General features: G+C 43.7%; 3 gene segments (V, D, J or C); all 3 read left to right on the top strand.

The window, feature by feature from the left end:
* LOC104674124 overlaps positions 1-22358 on the top strand; it is an 840972-nt gene that overhangs the window by 758017 nt on the left and 60597 nt on the right.
* LOC104656245 overlaps positions 1-22358 on the top strand; it is a 632938-nt gene that overhangs the window by 584731 nt on the left and 25849 nt on the right. The window contains 1 exon segment of the V gene segment in view: positions 15277-15340. Within this exon segment, the coding sequence occupies positions 15277-15340 (64 nt within the window).
* Positions 1-22358, top strand: part of LOC104656285 — a 576427-nt gene that overhangs the window by 549418 nt on the left and 4651 nt on the right.

The raw sequence follows: 22358 nt of genomic DNA, 5'->3' as shown, positions 1-22358 counted from the left end.
AGGTGTCAAAGAACATCAAAGAGAAGGTGGCTGGATATAAAAAGATGCAAAAAAAAAAAAAGTAAATTGGTGAAAAGTCTTTTAAGTAAATAACTTTGTGTCTAACTTAATTTTTTTTTTTTTTTTTGAGACAGAATCTCAGAATCTGTCACCCAGGTTGGAATGCAGTGGCACCACCTCGGCTCACTGCAACCTCTGCCTCCCAGGTTCAAGCGATTATTGTGCCTCAGCCTCCCGAGTAGCTGGGACTACAGGCGCAAGCCACCACACCTGGCTAATTCTTGTATTTTTAGTAGAGACAGGGCTTCGCCATGTTGGCCAAGCTGGTCTTGAACTCCTGGCCTCAATTGATCTGCCTGCCTCAGCCTCCCACAGTGTTGGGATTATAGGCATGAGCCACCACATCTGGCCCTAATTTAATTCTGAAATGAAAACAGACCAATTCATAACAATGGATAAATGATGGTGGTGACTAAAATAAAGACACTGCTGGTGGCCTCACCTCGATGGGTCCCTCACCTGCACCTGAACCTGCATTCTGAAACCCTCACAGGCAATGCAGCACAGGCTTGTCAAGCCCCATTCTGTATCAGGGCTGACCAGGGCACTGGGGACACAAAGACAATGCTCCCTAAACATGCAGTTCTCCCTTGCCTGCCAGGAGTCATTCAGGTGGCAAGGGCCCACTGAATCAGAAGTGGGCAGATGTTCTGCTTCTCTGAAGCCAGGGTGCTTCCCTGGATCTGACCAGGCCATTTATTTCTCAGAAGACACTTTAGGTCACTTCTAAAGGCCAGGCTGGAACACAAAATGGCTAAGAGAAGGATGCCAAGTGTCAGACATGACCTACCCTGAGAGGCAGCTCTGCTGTGCCATGCCCCAGGAGTTTGTGTTAAGACTTCCTGGGCACCTGCAGCATCGTGCTCATGGCACAGTAGTAAGTGGCACTGTCTTCAGTCCTCACTGGAGAGATCACCAAGTGAAAGGCTTTCTGGGTCAGAAGGTGCTTCACAGAAAACCGTCCTTGAGTAAAATATGCACCTTGAGATCTGCTTTTAATCCCATAAAAGACAAACTGAAAATTATAATCTGGCCTTATGCGGTACCAGAATAAATATGGATTTGAATATGTACTGTCGTAAGTGCAGAGCAGTACCACCTCACTGCCACTCGCCACCGTCTGGTCCGGGGAACTCTGAGTTACTTTGTCACACAGCATGCCCCTGTCTGTGAAAAAGACAAATGAGGAAATAGTGAATTCTGCACCCCCCAGACACTGAGTACAGGCCATGCCTAGCCCAGAATAACTCAATGAGCAGAGGCAAGAGAAGGACTCAGAAATAAAGCGAAAGGCAGAAAATAACCAAAAACCAAGAGTGCAAGAGAAAAAGCCTTCAAGAGTCAGAGAAGGAGAAATGGGGTTATGGAACAAGTGGAATGTAAACAAATGAATCTACTTACAGAAAAACAAAAAGCTAAAGCCCACAGTAAGAATCATCTTTTCTTCATACCAGGGCAGAGGATATACAACAAAACAGGGTTCCTAAGATCTCAGAGACTATCTGACGGTTCTAACGAAAGAAGACAGGAGGAAGAGGAGACTGGCAGCCCTGGTGGTCATGTGACTGATTCAGCCATGACTACTAGAGACAAATGGGCTCAGCTGAGGAAACTGCTATTGCTGTTATGATTTTGGCCCCAGTCTATCTTGAACTAATACATATGGCAATGAAAATTGATTACTTTAAAAAAAAAAAGAAAAGAAAAGAAAAAGAAAGGAAGGGAGGGAGAGAGGAAGTGAGGGAGGAAAGAAAACTGCAGGTCTAATGATGGCGTTCTTGAACATCCAACTGCTGCAAAAGTAGTTCACTCTCCATTTCTGTATCCTCTCGTCACAGACTGGTGTACTAGTCCATTAATCACATGTCGTACTTTGAGTGACACTGTCTTATAGCATCTAGCACAGCTCCACACACTTTGTTCTATTCAATAAATGGAATAAATGAAAGAGTACCTTGGACAACTCCCTTACTTCTCTGTGTGAAGAGGGAGGAAAGGGGATTGGACAAGATCCTTTCTAAAATCTGTCCTAGACCTGAATTCCAGAAATCTTTGATTTCAGATGCTTGAGGGAGTGTCCTGATCCTAAGTGCTTCTTGCACTTCACCAGCTTGACTTTCTATCTCTCACTGGGCCCACTGCAGCACACACTTGGCTCCAGCTGGAAAATCCTGAACAGAGCTTCCTGGTGGGTGAACTGCCATGAGTGGGTTACAAGCTTGCTGAGATAGGGTTCAGAGTGCCCATGTACCTGGGGTGAGTGGAGCCCCTGAGCCAGCCCCTCACAGCCAGAAGCCCTACAAACACGATTTTCCACGTAAGCCATGAATATGATAACAGTTCGGAAGCTCTGCTGTAAAAAACAGAACACGGACTAACTCACTCTCCAAAATGCAGGAGTGTTTCTAAGAGTATTTCTAGAAGGTCCTTCATTTCCCTTTTTCCCTACATCCAATTCTTCAGTAAGAACTGTCAGTTCTACCATGAAAATATATCTCCAGTCTACCTACTTCTTCCATCTCCACTGCCACCACCTTCTATAAACACCATCATCTCTTACAGGGACTGCTTCAACAATGCACTAACTGGTCCCCTTGCTTCTGCTCTTGTCCCTGGACAATCCATTCTCCAGTTCTTCATAAAATGTACATCAGATGATGACAGCTGGACCTCCTTCCCAGGCCTGTAACATCTGCAAATGATCTGGCCCTTGCTTCCTCCCCAGCCTCACCCCACATCTGCTCCTTCTCTTTCTTCCCTTCAGCTGCAGTGGCCCTCCTTCTCATCCCTTCTATGTCTTCTTTTCTAGCTGCCTGAAACTCTGTCCCCAATTTTTAACAGTTCTCAGCTCCAACTAAATTAGTCACCCATCCCACCCGTCACCAACCTCAATTACATCTCTGGTCTTATTTTCCCTCACATCAGTATCTGAAATCATCAGATTCATGCATGTTTATTTTATGTCTCTTCCATCTCACCTCTCCCCTACATACACACACACATATGATAATACAAACTATATGAGGGCAGGGAGCTTATCTTTTCACTGATATGTCTCCAGCCTCTAGGCTTGTGTTGACCACATCACAGACAATCAGTAAATATCTGCGTAAAAAAAAAAAAATACAATTTCTTCACTTAAAAACTCACCATTCAGCAAATAAAAATACAAGTCACCCAGTTAAATGTGCATTTCAAATAAACAACAACAAAAATTTCAGTAATATGGGTAGTTGGGACATGCCATATTTGGAACACATTTATACTAAAAAAGTATTCATTGTCTATCTGAAATTCAAATTCCACTGGGCATCCTGTGTTTTATCTGGCGATGCTAGGCATGCAGAATACCAAAAGTAAGCACCAGGCAGGCCAGAGTCCCACCATGAGCATCTTCAGAGCCCCTGGATGTGGAAGAGGGAGATTCAGGGCCCAGGGGCTGCCTTACCGGTGCATTGACTGCCCATGCCCGCACTGCCACCTGCCGGCAGGGGTCCAGTCCACGAGACCCAGCTCCCTGCTGGCGGAAGTCCATTTCAGAGCTTCCGGTTCTTCCAAGCCCAAGGATTCTGCTCACTCCCCACCCACAGTCTATTAGTGTCTGTCCCTGCTCTAAAGATGTTGTCTGGGCTTGATATTTATATGAGAGCTGACTGTTCCCTTCCTGATCTAGACCATAACCGTCTTCAAGTTAAATTCCTCTTCCTCTTCTAACTGCCCAACCTCAGCTACAGCTGACCATACCCTAGCACAGAGAAGTGGGTTTAATGGACCTTCACACAGAGGGACACATCCTTTCCTATATTGCTTCACACAGAAGGTTGAGACATAACCTGAGCCCTGCTTGGGGTAGCATAGTCATGACTCTCCTGCCCTGGTGTCCTTGCAATATTCCTTGAAAGGCATCCTTCCCCAAAGGAAGGGCAGGCACTTAGCACAGCAGTGCAGTATAATGGCTAAGAGTGGGATCCTGGAGCCAGCCTGCTTGGGTTCATATCAGCACCAGCTTTTACTGGCTGTGTGACCTTAAGCATGCCCTGACTCTCCAAGTCTCAACTGCTCCATCTGCAAAATGGAGATAGTAATAGCTTTTCTCACAGGACTATCGGAAAATTTAGGGAGGTCACACATGCAATACACCCAGCAGATAAATAATCTATGAATGTCAGGTATTGCTGTTACATATTTAATTTAAATGTTGCCATTTTTATTAAATAGACATATGAATAGAGTTCTTAAGAGTGTTACGCTCATCAGTGCTGTTCAGGGAAAAGATGCTGAGTAAATCTAAATTTTAAAGTTGCAAAATCTAGCAAAAGATTATTGATATGTTGTATCAATCAATGGTTAAAAAAAGAAAAAGACTGACGTCTTTAATTTGCTGTCAGTGCTGCAAGCATGTCCTACAGCTCTGTGATCCCCTGAGACCTATGATCCTCTGAGACATGAGCCAGCTGTGCTCTCCCCCAAGTCCGTAAGAGCATTAGGAGCATGAGAAGTGAGCCTTCCAGCCCCTTGGTCTTACGTCTTCCAAACGTTGCAACAGGCTTGTTCATGAGAGGCCACAATACATGATCAAGTGACCCCGCCACTGTAGAATAGGAGAGAGTCTCAAGATTTAGTGGCCCAGTAAGGACGTATTGCCCCTAAGTTTCTCCACTCCATCTTCCTTAAACCTATTGGCGTCTGCAGCCTGCGCCTCTCCCCAAGGTGCTGAGGGTTCTGCAGGCCCCACTCACCCTGTAGGCCCCACCTGCCCATCAGCGAAGCAGGGCTGCCTTTCATTAGCCCAAAACTGCTGCTCAGGAAGGGCCCTGAGACCAGGTGGGAGCCAAGAGATTTGGCGAACAACGTCACCCTTGTCCCACAGCTTGGATCTTGATCAGTCATGTCACTCAGAAGAGGGACTTTTCTCTCTGTTTCCTTTGAGGTGGGCAGCTTTGTTTTTGACCTTGTAGCGCCCTCTGCTGCTACTAATTATCCCATCTCCATAAATAGGTCATACTGGAGGTTGACAGAAAATAGGTCAGGGAAGGAAAACATTCTTTGTTCACAATTCAAGTCAAAGCTACTGCTTCTGTCTCCATTCCCTTTTCAACTCTGAGACTGGTAGCTGCTTCTCTGTCAGCCCAAAGGGACTATCCTCCACCAGTCACCCACAGAGGACTATCTTTAAGGATATGAGCTAGCACCCTAAGAGGACAAATGGACATACTCTTGTCTACAGAAAGCCTAATGCAACAGTAGAGGACGTAGGGAAATTTATTTGGATGGATACAGACAAGTGCATCTCTTTCTTGGGAAAGAATAGAAACGTGATTAAAAAGGAAAAGCCTAGAAACATCTGAACGTATGGAAATAGGGTGAGTGGGCTAGAGAAAGGATTTCTGCATCACTTTCTTCCTGTACCACATTCCATCTGAAATCCCTGGGACAGACCTGGCCTGATGAATTGCAGGAAGCACACCAGGGAGGGACAAGGTCCCGCAGACAACGTCCACCCCCAGGATGGGACAGCGCCATGGGGACTCAGGGCCTCTGCTTTGGGGAAAGACCTTGCTGAGGGCCCAATGGGCAAGAACAAGTGTGAAGAACCCTACAATGATTTTTTACCCAATGCCCTCCACAAAGCCAACGTTTGAAGGAAAACTGTGAGGAAGAAGGGACACTCCGTGGTGTTGCTGTTGCCACCTCTGGAGCAGCTTGTGGCAAGAACGGTCTTGTTCCAACCAGGTCAGTGATACTTTTTATGATGGGGCTGTGTGGGACCTGACCTGACTCTTGCAAACCAGATTTCTAAAGCCATCTGCAGGGTCTTTTCTCCTATTATTCCCCAGGGCATGGAGGGCAAACAGATTTTATCTCCATTATCAAGAGGTAATAATTGGCAGAGACTGTCTGGAGCATGCTGGTAAGAAGGATTCTGAGGCCACATCTATATGCAGAGGAAGAGAGTGATGTGTCTGTTAGCAATATCTACCACAGGAGCAGGAGGCAACCCCACACCATTTTGTATTTCCCGTTCCTGCTCTCGATGTCATTCCCTGAAATGAGTCCTGCAGAGAAAGAATAATCAGAGCCAATTCTCCATTGGATTGTCCTTTTGGTAAAGGGCAAATTTTTCCATTTCTGTCTTTTCCATGGCTTCCCTGGAATCTCATGGACCATTTCCCCTGCTACCAATTGCTGTTGCCTGAAGCCTAAGAAATAAAATTTTTAAATACCTATAATTCTCTCTAAAATCATAAACAATGTGTCAAGGCCAAACACCTCCCCAGTGTGACTTATTCATATATGGACTTATCCTTGTATAAATAGCAGGAATAATCATACCCTGAACCAGCTAGCAGAGCCCCTGAGGACAGAGACCACCCGGAGAAGATCCTTGTTCTCCTGAGTCACATAAAGGGAGTCACACAAGGCAGGAGTGGAACTCAGGTATCCTGAATTCTAGTCCCAGCTCTGCCTCTACCTATCTATGTGACCTTGAGCAAATTTACCCCTCCGAGCTTCAGCATTTTCATCTTTAAAATGAGGGCATTGGCCCAGGCAGTTGCTACATTTCCTTCCAAGTCTCACATTCTAGGATGCTAATGTGTAAATTATAGAGCTGACCCAAGAGTTATTAGTTTATATCCCCCTGTGCATGTTGCTTGAACTCCTCATTGCCCAGCAAGAGGAAAAGGGAAAACATGCTTCTTCATTAGGGGGTAGCATAATTTCCTAGTTTACTATGTGTGACTCATCAGAGCCTGGAGGTCCAAGCCCATATGCCAACTTGAAATCCAGTTATTATTACATCTGGAAGAGAGAAACGTGCTGAAAACAGCTTTTGGGACACCATCAATTTGGCCAAAAAAAAAAAAAGAAGAAGAAGAAGAAGGTTCTGTCTAGTGTGATAACATTTTGTTATCGTATTTATTATCTTCATCCCCGAAATCCACTCTGCTCTCTCCTATCTCTGCTCTGAAAGACAGAAGGAAGGCAGCCCTCTCCCAGGCAAAATGGGGCCCCTGTGGGGAACAGAGGGGTGTCTCTGTCAACAAAGTTGATGCCACATCCCTTTCAACAACCATGCTGACGCCTCTAGTTTTTGTAAAGGTGCTCATTCCTGTGGGTACCGGCTTAATAGGAAACTGACATTTGGAGCCAACACTAGAGGAATCATGAAACTCAGCAAGTAATATTTGACAGAATTTTTTTTTTTCTATCTGCAAATTATCAGTGGGAGATTCTAATGTGCCTTAACAAATAGGAACAAAAGATGAATGTTTAATACAATTCAATTTAAACAAATATTTATTAAGCGCCTACAGTTTTTCCCACGGATCATCTGAGTCAGTTTCTGAGGAAACATTGTCGTTGCCTTAAGGGAGTTGGGGGGTTGTCAATGGGCCAGAGATGGGATGAAAAATGACAACAGATTTACCTCTGGGACCGGGACATGGTTAACCACAGTGGCCCTGGGTAAGCAGCTTAGCTTCAGAAGAAAATGTGCACAATGGCATGGGTAACCTAAAACACCAGGCAATCAAAATATTATTTTATGATTGGCTTTAGCATGTATTTTATTATTTTGTAGGGCAGGTTTATCTCACCAATTATGTATTTTCTTAAGCTGATCTGTAAAATCTACAGGGGAAAAGTATTTTAAGAATTATATGTTTCTGCAATTAGGCTCCCAGCAGTCAACAAAGAAGTGGTACTTTTTGTCTTTCCAGTGATGAAAAAGAGAGCCTGGCAACACTGGTGGCCCACCAGGGTCTCCTTTCCTGCCCTAGGTCAGAACCAGCTATAAACCAGCAGGCCATTATCTTCTTACAAATCTGTAGAGCAGGGTGGACAACAAAAGACAGCCTGCTAGGTTTTCAGGACATGAGTTCCTTGTGTAGCCAGAGAACCTTGGACCATCCTGACATGATTGGTCCTACTGTCCTCACGGCCTGAATCCTGTGCTGTATGAGTAAGAGAGGTGCAAGCCCAGATGACTGTTCACGATGCCGGCCCCCCTTGCACCCCTAATCACGCTAGAGATACAACCAGGGTCTGAGAGGAGGAAGTTGCAGCACGGCACTAACAGGGCTTTTGGTAAAGGGCCTGGGTACTGTGTGAAGAACACTGAGATGTTCAACTTTGGGAAGGGGATTGAGTTAACTGTGAGCCTGGGTGAGTACCTCGACTCCAGAGGTAACTTTAGCGGAACCCCTCTATACCTAACACCTGTCAATCAGAGGGCTGAAACACTTGGCCAGATAATGAATTCTCTTATCCAGTGGGAAAAGGCTGTAAAGATCAAACCACCTTTCCTATGGGTAAGCAAGAGTCTGTAGTTTATGTAAAGGCAGCAACTCCTGTGGGAAGGAAGGAAACAGGAAATTTACGTTTGGAACAGGACGCAAGTGAGAGTGAAGCTTAGTAAGTGCTATCTTTAAACCAAAGGTGTCAGGTTATTTGGTTTGGTTTTTGAATTATCTGGAAGTTCCAAAGAAAGAACACTTCTCCCTGAGGATTTGATTGCAAAATTCTGACTTCAAACTTCTAAAAAGATCAAATGTTAAATCAGATAGTAGGCTTGGAAAACTCTATTTCTCTATGTAATAAGTAGAGAACTATTTTTCTTTTGTTTGCTTGTTTGTTTTATTTTGTTTAGGAAATAAGAAGATTAGATGCCCTGGTGGTGAGTGGGGAGGGCAGGGACATTTGCACAGCATTTCTGGATAAATTAGATCCAAATAATCAAATCAAAGACTCTCAGCTCAGAAAGTAATTAAAGATCTCCTCACCCACCTCTTTAATTTTGCAAATGAAGACAGTGAAACTCAGAGAGGTTATGAACTTGCTCAAGGTCACACAACTGAACCTGATATCAAGGTCCAGGGCAAAGCCAAGACAGCTCATAGTTCTCTCCAGCCCAGACCCAAGGGAGAAAAAATATCACAGTCCTTGGCCATGGCAGCATCATTTGCATCCCAAACATTCTTTACCCAAGACTTAATGAACTCAAAAAGAAATCCTGAGTTCCAAGGGGAGATAAAATTATTCTGCGCCTGTTGAAAGAAAAAGCAAGCTAAAGTGGAGCAATAACTGAACTTGGTATTAGGGGAAAGGTGCAGTCATCTGCAGACTGAGAGAGGGGTGAAAAAAACAAAATGAAAATGCTAGTCTTGTCTTCAGACAGTGATTATGACCACAAAACACTACCTATAAGTTCTGCATAGCTAATTTCTTTCCCAGTGGGGTTTGTATTCCATGATATATTGCATCAGCTATGTGATTGTTTTGGACCGTAGGATATGTATACAGAATTGGCTTGTTGAGCCTTCTGGTGTCTTGAAGTGAAAATCGTATCTCTGGGCATATCTCTCAGGCCTGAAGCCCTAGGTTACTGGAAAGAAAGATCCCATGACTTATCCTTCCTCTGAAGCTTAGTAGTTGGAGAAAAATTCTAGTTCTTGGGAAGCTCTGCAAAGCTGGGTTCATTAAGCTGATGCCACAGGTTTTTGCAAAACCCCTCAGCACAGTGTTTAACAAACCAGTGGCTCTAGGTTGACCTTTGGGGAAGGAACACAGCTCACAGTGAATCTTGGTAAGTGGAGGGGAGCATTGAATCCTCTGCCTGAATGTATCCATTTTACGCCAATGAATCGAGATATGGCTTCTTGCCCCATCTCTGCCACATTCAAGTCCTGCCTGGCTAAACAATGCTCATGGATGTGCACGTGTGCAGTGGGATGCAGCTTTTTCTAACCTCTCACAAAAATCACGTAATCCCTTCACCAAACTGCTTGGTGGCTCTTCTGAGCCCTCATCGCCCTGCTAGTTTATCAGTTGGAGGAAGACAAGTGCCCAGGGGCTTTCATATTTTTAGGTCATTGTGAAAAAAGGAACGTTGGTGATGTGTTTGCCTTCTTGGGAGGACAACAATAATGATGATTTATTAATTGGTTTCTATATGCTAGCTGGTGTGCTGCAATCTTTCTCTTATCACACTGAATCCTTATACCCGGTCTGTGAGTTAGGTGCTATTATTATCCTCATTTTATAGAAGAGATATTTATATTTTATATTTCTATAGAAGCACAGAGATGTGAATAACTTGTTCAAGCTGGTGAAGTAAGAAAGAGAACCTGGAATTTAATTCTTGGCACTCAGATTCCAGAACTAAGAACTTTTTAGTGAGGGGATTATGTCTGGACGGAATGTCCCTGATGCTGTAGTCTCTAAAGTGGCTAAAATAATCCCTAAAGAACTGCGCTCTCAGCAAGTAAAGCCAGGGGTTGATCAACAGGACCACTGTGACCCAGTTATATATTCTTAATCCTTACATCATCAAGCAGTTATTGTTTTCCCCACTTTCCAAATGAGGAAACTGAGGTGCAGCAGTTAGGAAACTTGTCCTGGGTTTCAAACTCAAGCCTGCCTGCCCCAAAGCCTGAGAGCTTTTAAATTAACTGCAACTACTGACCAGCTAGATTAACTAATTACTTAATTAATAAGACAACAACCTAACAGGCTGTAAGGTAAAAAAGTAATCACATTTGTTCCAGAGGTCCTCTCCCTTTTCAGGAATAGCAATACAATTGTATAATTTTATGCTTCCCCTGGGAGAGTGGGTGGAGCCCTGGCTCCCAGCCCCTGGTGGAAGGGTCTTGGCAGTATTTGTAAAGCAGTCTGTGGGGGTGTAACTCAGGGCGGATCTGAAAAGCTCATCTTTGGAAAGGGAACGAAACTGACAGTAAACCCATGTAAGTATGAATAACTAATCCTTCCAAATTTCTCCCTGGAACCCTGATTTCCAAATTTTCCATTCTGTTTCATAACCCAAGTCCAAACCACAGCAGTCCCACTAATGGATTCCAATGCAAACAACTGCTGGTGTATTCCGACTTCACCCAGGTCTCTGCTGCTTGCCCTCACATGCTATTTTAACTAATAGCTGAGAATGACAGTGCCAGTGGAGCACTGAGTTAAGGAGTCTGTTCGAAAGGAGACTGTTCGAAAGCTTCATTCTTTATTATAATTGGTGAGATTTTCCATGGTACTAGGAGAAGTTGATTAACTCTCTGAGCCTCTATTTTCCACCTCTGTAGAACAGGGGAGGCAGTTCCTGTTCCCATTTTACCACAGCAAGCGTGCTGTGAGGGGATGCTGGTACATTTCTAATAAGGTGACAATGAGTGTGAGGAGAAAGGAAGTCCCCCGGTGGTCCGTAAACTCTTCCACCAGTCCCATACTACAAACAGCTGGTTTTATCAGGGGGATTCTTGGATGACAAGTAAGCACTTAAGTAAATATCAAGGGGAGTTTGGGCAACTGAGTTTTTGTAGATCCTCGTGTCATTGTGTGATACTGGAGGCAATAATAAGCTGACATTTGGAAAAGGAGTAACTCTGAATATTAGACCAGGTATGTTTTAATGAATGTTATTTTTTTCCAAACATAAGCCACCATCCTTAGAAATTCAGTGAAAGATAACTGAATCTCCGGCCCAGTTATTAGCATCTTTCACCATGGGTCTTTCTGGAGAAAATGACAATGTGGGCAGCCCCTGACTGCAGCCCCTTCAGGACTGTTTCTTTAACACCTTTAGGTAGTTGGGAATTTTAAGTGTGTTTTTGTTAATGTTGGAGATATGTGTCTGACAAATGGAATCTGAATTGAAGTTTTAGTGTGTGGGGCAGAAAGCATTTAGAAAGGACAATGTAACGACAGATTAGACTAAAATATATACCAATGGCTGGGAGTATGCAATGCAACCTAATCCAAAAGGAAATAGTGAGATGTAGCCTGCTGATTAAACAACTGAGTCAGCACTCCATGTCAGCTGACTTGTCTTCCCAAAGCTTCCATGTTGGTGCAATTAGGAAAAGAATTGTCTAATCTCCATAATTCAAAACCTTGGAGCCAAGCTAAATTGGGTAAAGCCTTGTAAGATTTTCTGGTACTGACACTGACTACAAGCTGATATTTAGGGAAAAGGTAAGATTGAAAGCAAATATTCAAATTAGTCAGAAAGACCATGAACTTCTGAAAACATGCCCCAGGATGCTGTTAACTGCTGCATTTCTAATTGGGTCCTCATGGAACATTTTCATCTCCGCCTTGTCTGAGCTTTCTGCATCAGAGAAGCCCCTTCTGATACCCACTCACTTCTGTGTTCCTCGTTGAAAAGGTGGTAACTAAGCTTGGAAGTGTGAGAGAAGGATTCCCTAATCCAAATGCAATACTCAGGGGGATATTTTAAGTGTTGCTCTGCCATTCTCAAAACAAACCTAATTTCAATTAACTTTAATGTAGTTGAAATTTTGTTCCATGAGGGAATCTCTGTTTTCTATGATAATGGAAGTTCGTTTCAAACAATTGTTTGGGGTTTAACTTTTGCTCATAATTCCCAAAAGATACCAAATATTCAATGAGTATCTCAAAATAAAACTACTTTCATGACCAAATTGTTATCCCCATTAGAAAAATTAGAATCAGAATGTCCTAGTATGTATTATGTGAGCTCCATGCTACCTTCCTAAAGTTTCTTATGCCTAAAACGGCATAAGAGAGAAAAGCATTTCCAGGCTAACCTGTGTGTGCACCGGCTAACAGGGGTCTAAAGAGCAGGTGAGTCAGCTGCTCTATTTCCAAACTGGATTGGACATTTAGAGTCCTGCAGATACTAAAAGTGATAATCAGGAAAAGCACACACAATTCTACTTTTATATGTAATTTCCATCTTTCCCAAAGAACTGTTATAAATTCTCTCCCAAAGGTGTTATATTCATCTTTCTTTTGGTTCCTCTATTTGTGATGTGTACTGAGATGAAATATTGGTTGAGATTCAAAAACCCCATGAGATTTAGATTTAACTTAAGCTTTCCCTGTCAGAGAGATTCTAAGAGCTAAAAGATGGGAAGCTGGTATTTGGGGACTAGATTAAAAAGAAAATCCAAATTAATCCCAAGGAGCAAGGCTCAATAGATAGTTATTTAGACATAGCACGTCCACCCTGCAAGCCTAGTTGCTCAGTTGACTGGACTGCCCCTATCTTAGTCTTGCCTGGAAGAGTAATAAGTTTTTTGCCCCATACCTGTCTTGAGAAATGTCAGCCTCCAGACCTGAACGCTTCTTGTGATTTGGTTTATTTGTGCAGAGTTTATTATTTTACACAGTGTTCTGGAAGTAATAGAAAAGTGCATTAGAAGCTCCTGCAAATGGAAATGAAATGTAAATTTAGATTGTAAATACATGACTGCAGTAAATAGATAGCAAGGAAAAGGATGAAGAGATTAGAAATTTGCCACATTTCTCTAACCCTAAAGGGATGTTTCTATAAATAGTTTAAAACTATTGAAGATGAAGGGGGAGGAGGAAGGAGAACAGAGGCAAACAGATTTTCTCCTAATCCTTTCCATTTGGCAACATTAGAAATGATTTTTCAATCAAATTTCCCTGAGCAGAGGAAGAAACCATGTCTGTTTCAACACTGAAGTTCCTGTGGGTAGGAGTCTCTGGAACTGATTTTGAGGATGGCTCCCTGTTAGTGACAAGTGTTGGTAATGCTCCTGTTGCGGGAAGGGAATGAGCACAAAAATAAATCCAAGTAAGTGTGGAGGGACAAGAAGATCTCACGGCGCAGGTTTCCCCTGGATTTTCTTTTTTTTTTTTTTTTTTTTTTTTTTTTTTTTTTTTTTTTTTTTTGAGACGGAGTCTTGCTCTGCCACCCAGGCTAGAGTGCAGTGGCCGGATCTCAGCTCACTGCAAGCTCCGCCTCCCGGGTTCACGCCATTCTCCTGTCTCAGCCTCCCGAGTAGCTGGGACTACAGGCGCCCGCCTCGTCGCCCGGCTAGTTTTTTGTATTTTTTAGTAGAGACGGGGTTTCACCGTATTAGCCAGGATGGTCTCGATCTCCTGACCTCGTGATCCGCCCGTCTCGGCCTCCCAAAGTGCTGGGATTACAGGCTTGAGCCACCGCGCCCGGCTCCCCTGGATTTTCTGCATTGCCTTTTCACCTTTCCTGTCTTAGCACGACAAATTAGGTCCCAGATGAGCAGGCCCTTGCATTCAAACCAGAAATTTTAAGGAGGAAGCCAGATTAACTTTACTCGGGAGACCTAGTAGACTCTGACTTTAAAGATTCTTTTAATCCAGCTGTTTTTAGGGAAAGCTCTGTAAAAGCTGAAAGAAATGTTTTGTTTTGTTTTGTTTTAAAAAAAAAAAAAAGTTAAAATTCTGTGGAGCAAAAACGAAGATGTTAAATATTTGATTGGCAAAGAAACTGAAAAATCTGGACCATGTCTACAACTGCTAAAGGAGGCTTTGTGAAGGAGAAAATGAGCAGCCCAGGGAGACCCTGTCCTAAACTTCTCTGGTTAGTGAAATTCGGGCCATCCTCTGCCACAGCCTTGGACTGCTAGGAGGGCAGATCAGATGTCTTCCTCAGTGGGGAGAGGTGGGCCCTCGTTGGCAGTTTCTGTAAAGCCTTGTGCTGTGGTGTAACTCAGGGAGCCCAGAAGCTGGTATTTGGCCAAGGAACCAGGCTGACCATCAACCCGAGTAAGTATGACAGGGTGAAACTACATGCAGCTGGCTACAGTCTTTTCCTTTCTTGACCGTGTCCTGCAAGCTCTCCTTGAGGGACATATACTCATTTTGCATAGTCTTTTATAGAGAAGTAGACCAGCAAAGACAGGAAAGCCCTCAAATTTCCACTTTTAAACACATCCCAGTAAAAACTCTCTTGCTTCGCTCCCCTACTACAATCAGTTTCTAGTAAATCAGAATCCAGTGAGTTGATACGCAATTTCAATGAAAAAAACAGCAGAGAAATAGTTACCCCAACAAGTGCAAAAAGTAAAACTATCTGAGTACCAGCCAGGGGAAGATAATTAGGAAGGAAAAAGAAAGAAAGAAATGGATTACTGGAACCGTGATGGCAGCTTAGTCACAAAGAAAATGATTTTTTAAAAAATTAAAGTTAAAGTTTAAAAACTTTAAAGATATATATACATACACACACATACTCATATATATATATATAATCAGGGCTTCATTGCCCTCTGGAACCCCAGCACCCACCTACAGCAGCTGCCTTCTGAACTTATTAAATAACTTATAAACCTGTAGTTTAATGAAGAGTTGAGCAATCGAGACCATATTGACCCCCAGGACCCTTCTGCAAAGAGCAGCTTCTTTTCCGGTTTCTGTAAAGCCTTCTGTGGCTGTGAGAATAGTGGAGGTAGCAACTATAAACTGACATTTGGAAAAGGAACTCTCTTAACCGTGAATCCAAGTAAGTTTGAAGGGAGATTTAAATTACTTGTCCTTCCAAAACATTCCAGCTTAGGTTCCAAATCTAATGTTTGTGCTGGGGGGAAATGGTGCCCATCAGAGGGATTAGAACTCCACTGTACAAAGACTAAATTACTTTCAGCCCAAAACATTCCTATCATCCATCTTAAACAAGATTATTGGTGCAAGGAGAAAAACTGAATACAGAATCCTGAGGGATCCAGCTAAGGGTCAGGAAATGTTTGCCAAAAAGATAAAGAGGAAATTAGCATATTGTGACTATGCAAATGCATAGACCAAATATAAATTGTCCTGACTTAGATGCTAACACTCCTCTTAAATTTATCGCCTGAAATAATGGGGCCCTGCAATTTCATTAACTAATGCTGAAAATTCTATAAGCAGGCTCCTTTTCTTCTTTTACCTTCACTTTATCTCTCTGAAAAGAACTGTTCTCAATCCCCAGTCTGGGAACTGAGGTCTCGTGGGTGGAGCTGTCTGGTTAACTCAGGCAGAGAGCATTTAACCCCACTTTTTCCTTGGTTACCAAAATAATGGATTCAGCCTCCACTTAGTTCACCTGAGAAGGGAAAACTTCATCCGTCCTCTGAGTCGTGAGAATAGAGCAGCACATTCTCTCCTTTCAAATATACACCCACCCTTCCGTAATGGTAATGTGTGAGTACTTAGAAAGTTTTTAATGTTAGATATAAACGTAAGGCACTGTGGTTGCTAATAGCTCTTCTTGAAAATCTGTGCTGCTGGTGGACTTCTGAAAGTGGTGCTTATAAACTAAGCTGGAGAAGACTAACTTGTAAAATTCAGATAAAATGAAAATGGGAAAAACTCGTCAAAGGGCGCCAGTCTCCTAAGTGCCCTGATGTTGAGTAAAGGCCAGATGCCCCGGTTTTACTTACTCAGATCTGCTTTCTATGATTAAGAAGAGATGCCCACTAGAGAGAGGCACTTTGAAAAACACAGCCCAGGCAAAATTCTTAAAAAGACTGGCTCTGGTGGCGTGGCGGGTGGTAAAGCATTCAGTGACACCGTGTATGCAGCACTGAGGGAGTTAATGCAGACTTGCTAGCAGACAGCTTGGAATGTTCTGGGATAGGCCCTGCCTGAAGAACATGCAGTGTGGTTAACCGTCAAGTTCCCATGGGCAGAAGTGCCTTGCTCAGCAGGGGCAAAATCAGCACGTCTGTGGCAACAGCAACAATGAATAATATATGATGTTGTTGAATCCCAGGCATTCAGCAGTCTCCACTGAGGTCTTATCAAATTAAAGCTTCGAGGGGATTCATATGAACATCCCAGGAGACTCAAGGACTCAGTCGCTTTTCAGAGAGTGGGCAGCCAAGGCTAGGGACCAGACAGTAGGCTTTTTTCTCTGGTTTCTTACCGGAAACACACTAGGGAGGGGCTCTGTGGTGGGTTTTCCAGAATGCAGAGAAGCTGGGAGCCCCTCTCAGCACTTGGTCAGCCTCTTAGGGGACTGAGAACTGTAACAACTCCTACCCTTTAAAATGTTGATGAGGTCAGGGAGTTTGGCAGCCTTACCAGGCAAAGAAAATATCTGTGCAAGGCTAGCATTCTTCCAGAGCTCTGGACGGTAATTGTATGCCAGATTTTCCATGCAGTGGACTCTTTAGCTGCAGGAACTACATGGCAAGGCTGGAGTCCAAGGAACCCATGATTACATTCTGTTTTTCTGCAGTAAGTGGAACACAGAGATTATTGCCACAGCAACACTTTGGTGCCTGTCTTGAGGGCCTCAGCTGAGGGCAGGCATCTGGTTTTGCTTATGTCCTATGGAGGCTGAAGAGAGGATGGGAAGCTCTTTAGACAGGGAATACTGTGAAATAGTGAAGAGATGGGAAGGGTTGTTTGACTCCCTGACTGCTGTCCTTAAAAAAATGGATACGTCTTCTTAGCTAAATAATAGCCTTTTCTCTCACCCTTTTCATGATAGTAAGCAAGCTAAAACTTTAACCCTTTGTAATAAGTGGTTGCTTGAAGAGATGACTGAACAGGCTAGCATAAATTCAGTCCAAAAAAAGTCTGAGTTAAGAAAACTAAATTCAATTAAAGAGGTATTTGTTTTTCATACCCTTTGGGGACAGGGTTTGATCATCACCACATCATGAAACTGCCTGGATTTTGTTCTTCCCATTTTTTGTGACATCCAGACATAGCCAGGGAGACTCCCAGGATTCCTGTGGTTGTGTCTGTTGGCAACAGAAGCATTGTTTGGTCAAGGGATGAAATTTACAGGAACCCCAAGTAAATGTGCAAAAGCCTGCCTCCAACAGAGACCTCACTTAACCCTACCACTGTGGCCACTGGGCTGCTCTGTGGGGTCAGAACACCTCAGGTGAGACTGTGGACTGACCAGATGTCCTGGATTTCCTGGGATTCAGGCGTTTTCCAGGACAAAGGTCTTTCTTTGCTAAGCCCAGAATGATCCCCAGGATAGTTAATCACCATAACAAGGCACAGATAAAAACTTTTTTCTGTGAGCTACTACTTACATTTCTCCAGATTCAAGACTGACAAAAAAGCTAAGTTGTGTGAAAGCTCAGTTAAATGTGCCCATCATTTTTATTTCTTATGCTAGGACATGAAGGGAAACTCAGGAGATACTGTTTCTTGAGGCTGCAGTCTAAACCTCAGCTAATTCTGGTCAGTCTCCAAAAAGCTGAACACTCTCCTCCTGTCTCCTTGTAATCAATTCATTGTCCTCAGAAATGTGTGACACCTCGAGGGGAGGGGAGGACATGTCTTGAAAACTGATCAGAGAAATTGTCCTGAAAATGATGCTGTAAAATGGAAATTAGACCTTTAGAAAGAGAGATGCTGAACATGAGAAATCAGTAAAGCCTCAAGACAAAAACTAGAGGAAATGGAGAGAGATGGGAGGTAGGAAGCCGGCCCTGGGGGGACGCAGCAGGTCAGTGTCCCAGGACCAGAGGTGGAAATGGTCTTCCGACCTTTAGTGGGAAGAAACTGAGCCTCACAGGGCTGGACCCCTTTGGGTGAGTTCATTCTCCCCAGAATAAAAAGAGGAGGAAGTCTGTGAGCTTCAGAAGTCCCCCTAGGGTTCTTGTAAAGGCCTCCAGTGCAGTGCTAATGCTGGTGGTGCTGGCTATGGAAAGCTGACATTTGGACAAGGGACCATCTTGACTGTCTATCCAAGTAAGTGTAACAGGACACAGCAGTATACTGGAAATTCTGGAATTTCAGCCCAGTGTCAGGTTTCAAAGAACCAGATATTGCTTAAAGTTAAATGGTGTCCTCTGAGGTCCTTTCTCTTCTTTAATCTCAATATTCATAGATTTCCTTTTGGATCCTGAGTTGTTAGGTCTGTCTCCCTGCTGCGTGTACAGCTGACCTTGACCCTGGAAAGTCAGAATCTTTCCTGCTTTCAGGGTCTTCTATGGAGGTGATGCCCTAACTTTTTTGAGGGGGAGGTCACCCTTTCCAAATGACTCCCCTGAGTAACCTATTCTAATGTTTAGTGGCATTCCCTGTCAGAAAGTCCTTCCTTACATCAATCTTAAATTATGCTTGGTATAGCCGAGGCCATTTCCACCAGCATCATCCACAATAAAGAGGAAAATTGAGAGCAGGGTTGGAATAGGTATGTGGTATTTGGTTCAGAATGGGTTTTAAATGAAAGCAGAGAGGGAAAAAATGAAAACTGAATGGGAATCTGAGGTCTTATTTCAAATCCCTCCATGTTTCCTGTCTGTTGTCTCCTTTTGCTTCTATAGATGCAAAACTACAAAGAGAGAGAGGGGGAGAGAAAGGATAGACAGAAATAAACATCCACTGTGTCCATTCCCTATCGCTGAAACCACCAGGCAAGGGATTACAATTAATTCCAAAGAGTTTCAGATACATGGCTTAATACCTTTCTCTTCGTGGTAACTTGTATCCTGGCTGATAATTAGAGCAGATAGAAAGATTTGGCTTTGGTGTGTTTGCCACTGCACCCCACTGGGAAGAGACAGAAACTTGACTATTTTTTAAGATTCATAAAGTTCCTTCTGTCAGTCGTTGTAAAACTCCCTGAAGCAGGGAGATGCGTGACAGCTATGAGAAGCTGATATTTGGAAAAGAGACACGACTAACGGTGAAGTCAAGCAAGCTGGAAAGACCTAAACTCACAGTGTTCCTTATGTGCTTTTGCTCCCTTCCCTGTTTCAGGCCTTTTGGCTCTTTTCTGTAGGGATTCTAAGGGAGTCAAATGGAAATGGATTAAAGAGAATCTGGAGCCCCGTGGGTGCTCAGAAATGATAAATGAAAGGAATAAGAGACAGAAAGGGAAACAAAGTTGAAAAGCAGGAATATGCTTTTCACTGCAGCTTGATAAGACTGAGATGGGAGGTGGGTGTCAGAGAAGGGTGTCATCACTCCAGTTGCTATTACAGAACACTCTGTTTTCCTAGGATCACTATCAAGGGCAGTGTCCTCTTATGCCAAAGGGATGAGTCAAGTCCCTATATTTCTGGAGTAGCTGCCTTTGGGCAGGCAGAGTTGGTCAGGCAGATAGTACAATCCCAGTTCAGTGTGCATGGAGGAGGCCACCTGACGTTGCCACCTGTATCTGCTCCACTCAGTGGCAGCATAAATTCATGCCAGGTGGGTGTGGATTTGAAATATGCCAGTGCCACTACAAGGCTGAATATTGAGTTGTTGTGATCATCTTGAATGTGTGAGATGCCTCCAAGTGAAGTCTGGTTCTAATGAGCAGGGTGCAGGTTGGACCAATATGGCCCATTTTCTGTTGAGTTTCTCCAGGCCCAGTGGTGTGGGAGCCAACATTAAGAGACTGACATTTGAGCTAAGGATCCTACTGACTGAAATATGCCAAAGGGATCTGAAAGGCCAAAACTGCCTTCAGAGCTCGGCCTTTGTTGTTAGCTCTCTGGCAGTCGTCATTTCAGCAAAATGCATCCACTTAGAAAGGTCAGCTCTTCATTAGGCAGACAAATGAGAACAACATATTGACCAGAGATAAGGAGTTGGGAGCCCAGATCTCAGCCTCTGAGAGCCTGGCATTTCCACTTCTTTAATCACGTGAGCCGGTGAGCATATGCTGTCTCAGAGAAAGCAGATCAATGGTGCCTGAGGACCTGGTGTCACCAAGCTAGGGCTTAGAGACGGAAATGAGATGCAGATGGGGATGTTGTGTGAATTGGGGAATAATAGAGAAGGGAGGAGGAGACAGGGAGTTCAATGATGCTTTTTAAAACCCGCAGCATGTGAGAAATTGTAATGACACAAAGGCGAAGAAGTATGTATTGCATATAATCCTAGCAAGTTTCCTACCATTCCCAACAGAATCTGGCCTCACTGTGGCTCCAACTCACAGATCCTATAGGTAATGCCAAATGGTACCTGAGATGCCTTTTGAAATGGCATCAAGAAAGACTGGGCTCTGAAATCTTTGAGAGTCACCTGTCAGTTATTGTAAAGGTTTGGATGGCTGTGTGACAGCCTCCTACAACAAGCTGATGTTTGGGCCAGGGACAAGCTTATCAGTCATTCCAAGTAAGTCTCCCTGGGATGCTGCCTGTGGCGTGCGGTGGGGCTAACAGTATCATGCATTAGGGCTTAAATGACTTTGCAGATGGCATGGTGGTTGAGGACACAAAATTGAGAGAATCAAGATACATTGACTCCGATCAGAAAAACAGGTCACGTAATAGCAAATATAGGTTTAGTCCTTAAAAGGTAGCATAGATAACATGGGACTTGAACGTGGCAATTTGAAAAACAACCTGTGGTCTGTCAGCACGTTCTCACTGCACATGGGGGATAAACAGAGGTGGGGGAATAAGCAATGGACATTGCATGATGGGGGTGCTAGCGAAATGAGGCAGGTCAGAAAGAAGCAAGGTGATCAGAGCCCCGTACGGAGTTAATCTAGAGAAGATGAATTGTTCCATAAGGTTCACAAAGAAATAAAGTCCAAAGATGTAATAAGGAGTCCTGATTAAAATCCACTTCAGAATCATACGATCATCAGGAAAGAAATTAAGTCTTAAAAGAAAAAGAATTTTTTAAATGCCCGAGCATAAAACAAATGGACCTACACCTTTAATTAGACAGCAAGTCGCACAAAATGCACATTAGCCTTCCTTTTAATCCCCTCTCAGGAGGAATGAGTCCCTCCAGCTGCACATGGTCACAGCTGCTCTAAGCCCTGGAGCTCCTTCCCAGTAATACACTTGCTCCTGCGCCTGCACAGGGGAAGGAGATGCCTGCCTGCCTGCCGGTCTCTGCCTTTTGGTCCATCACTTGGCGGGGCCCCAGGTGTAAGCTCTGGCTGTCTCTTCTGCCTGGTTTTTGTTGAGCTTCCTATCACAGTGGAACACCGGTAACCAGTTGTATTTTGGGACTGGGACAAGTTTGACAGTCATTCCAAGTAAGTCAAAGAAAATTTTCCATCACCATTGTGTTGAGCAAACCCTTTAAACTGCAGAAACAGCTGTCAAAGTCTGCTACTCTATTTCTCTGCTTCTAGGTATAACTTTATCTGGATCAGAGTAAAGAGGCGCCCCCACACCCGAGAATGATTTATGCTTGGACAGGTCTTTATTTCATTTCTTGAAGTATCTATCTATCTATCTATTATCTGTCTATCTATCTAACTATCATCTATCTCAGAAATAGTTGTTTTTAACAGTTAGTTCTGTGCCTCACCCAAATTGTCATTAACTAAATGCAGATGTGCTGCCACACTGATAAACTTCATTGGAAGAAAACAAAAAAACCAAACCCAGAGAATGTTCCTTGAACATTCCTGAAGTAGGGGAGCAGGTGATGTCACTTGCAGTGACAGCTGGCCTCTCTAGGTCACCCCCACATCTGTGCCAACCAGAGAAGCTGGGCCCTTTATGGCACAAGCCTCAGGAGCAGAGAATGGAGGGACATTCCCAACTGAGAGGAGAGGGACTAAGAGGCTAGAAGGGAAATGAGGTGACTTTACAGAAAACCGAATATGGGATGGT

This window comes from Rhinopithecus roxellana, chromosome 5 (genome assembly GCF_007565055.1).
Source record: "Rhinopithecus roxellana isolate Shanxi Qingling chromosome 5, ASM756505v1, whole genome shotgun sequence".
In the NCBI taxonomy this organism is placed as follows: domain Eukaryota; kingdom Metazoa; phylum Chordata; class Mammalia; order Primates; family Cercopithecidae; genus Rhinopithecus; species Rhinopithecus roxellana.
The sequence above is the reverse complement of the archived record's forward strand: the minus strand, read 5'-3'. Positions and strand labels throughout refer to the sequence as shown.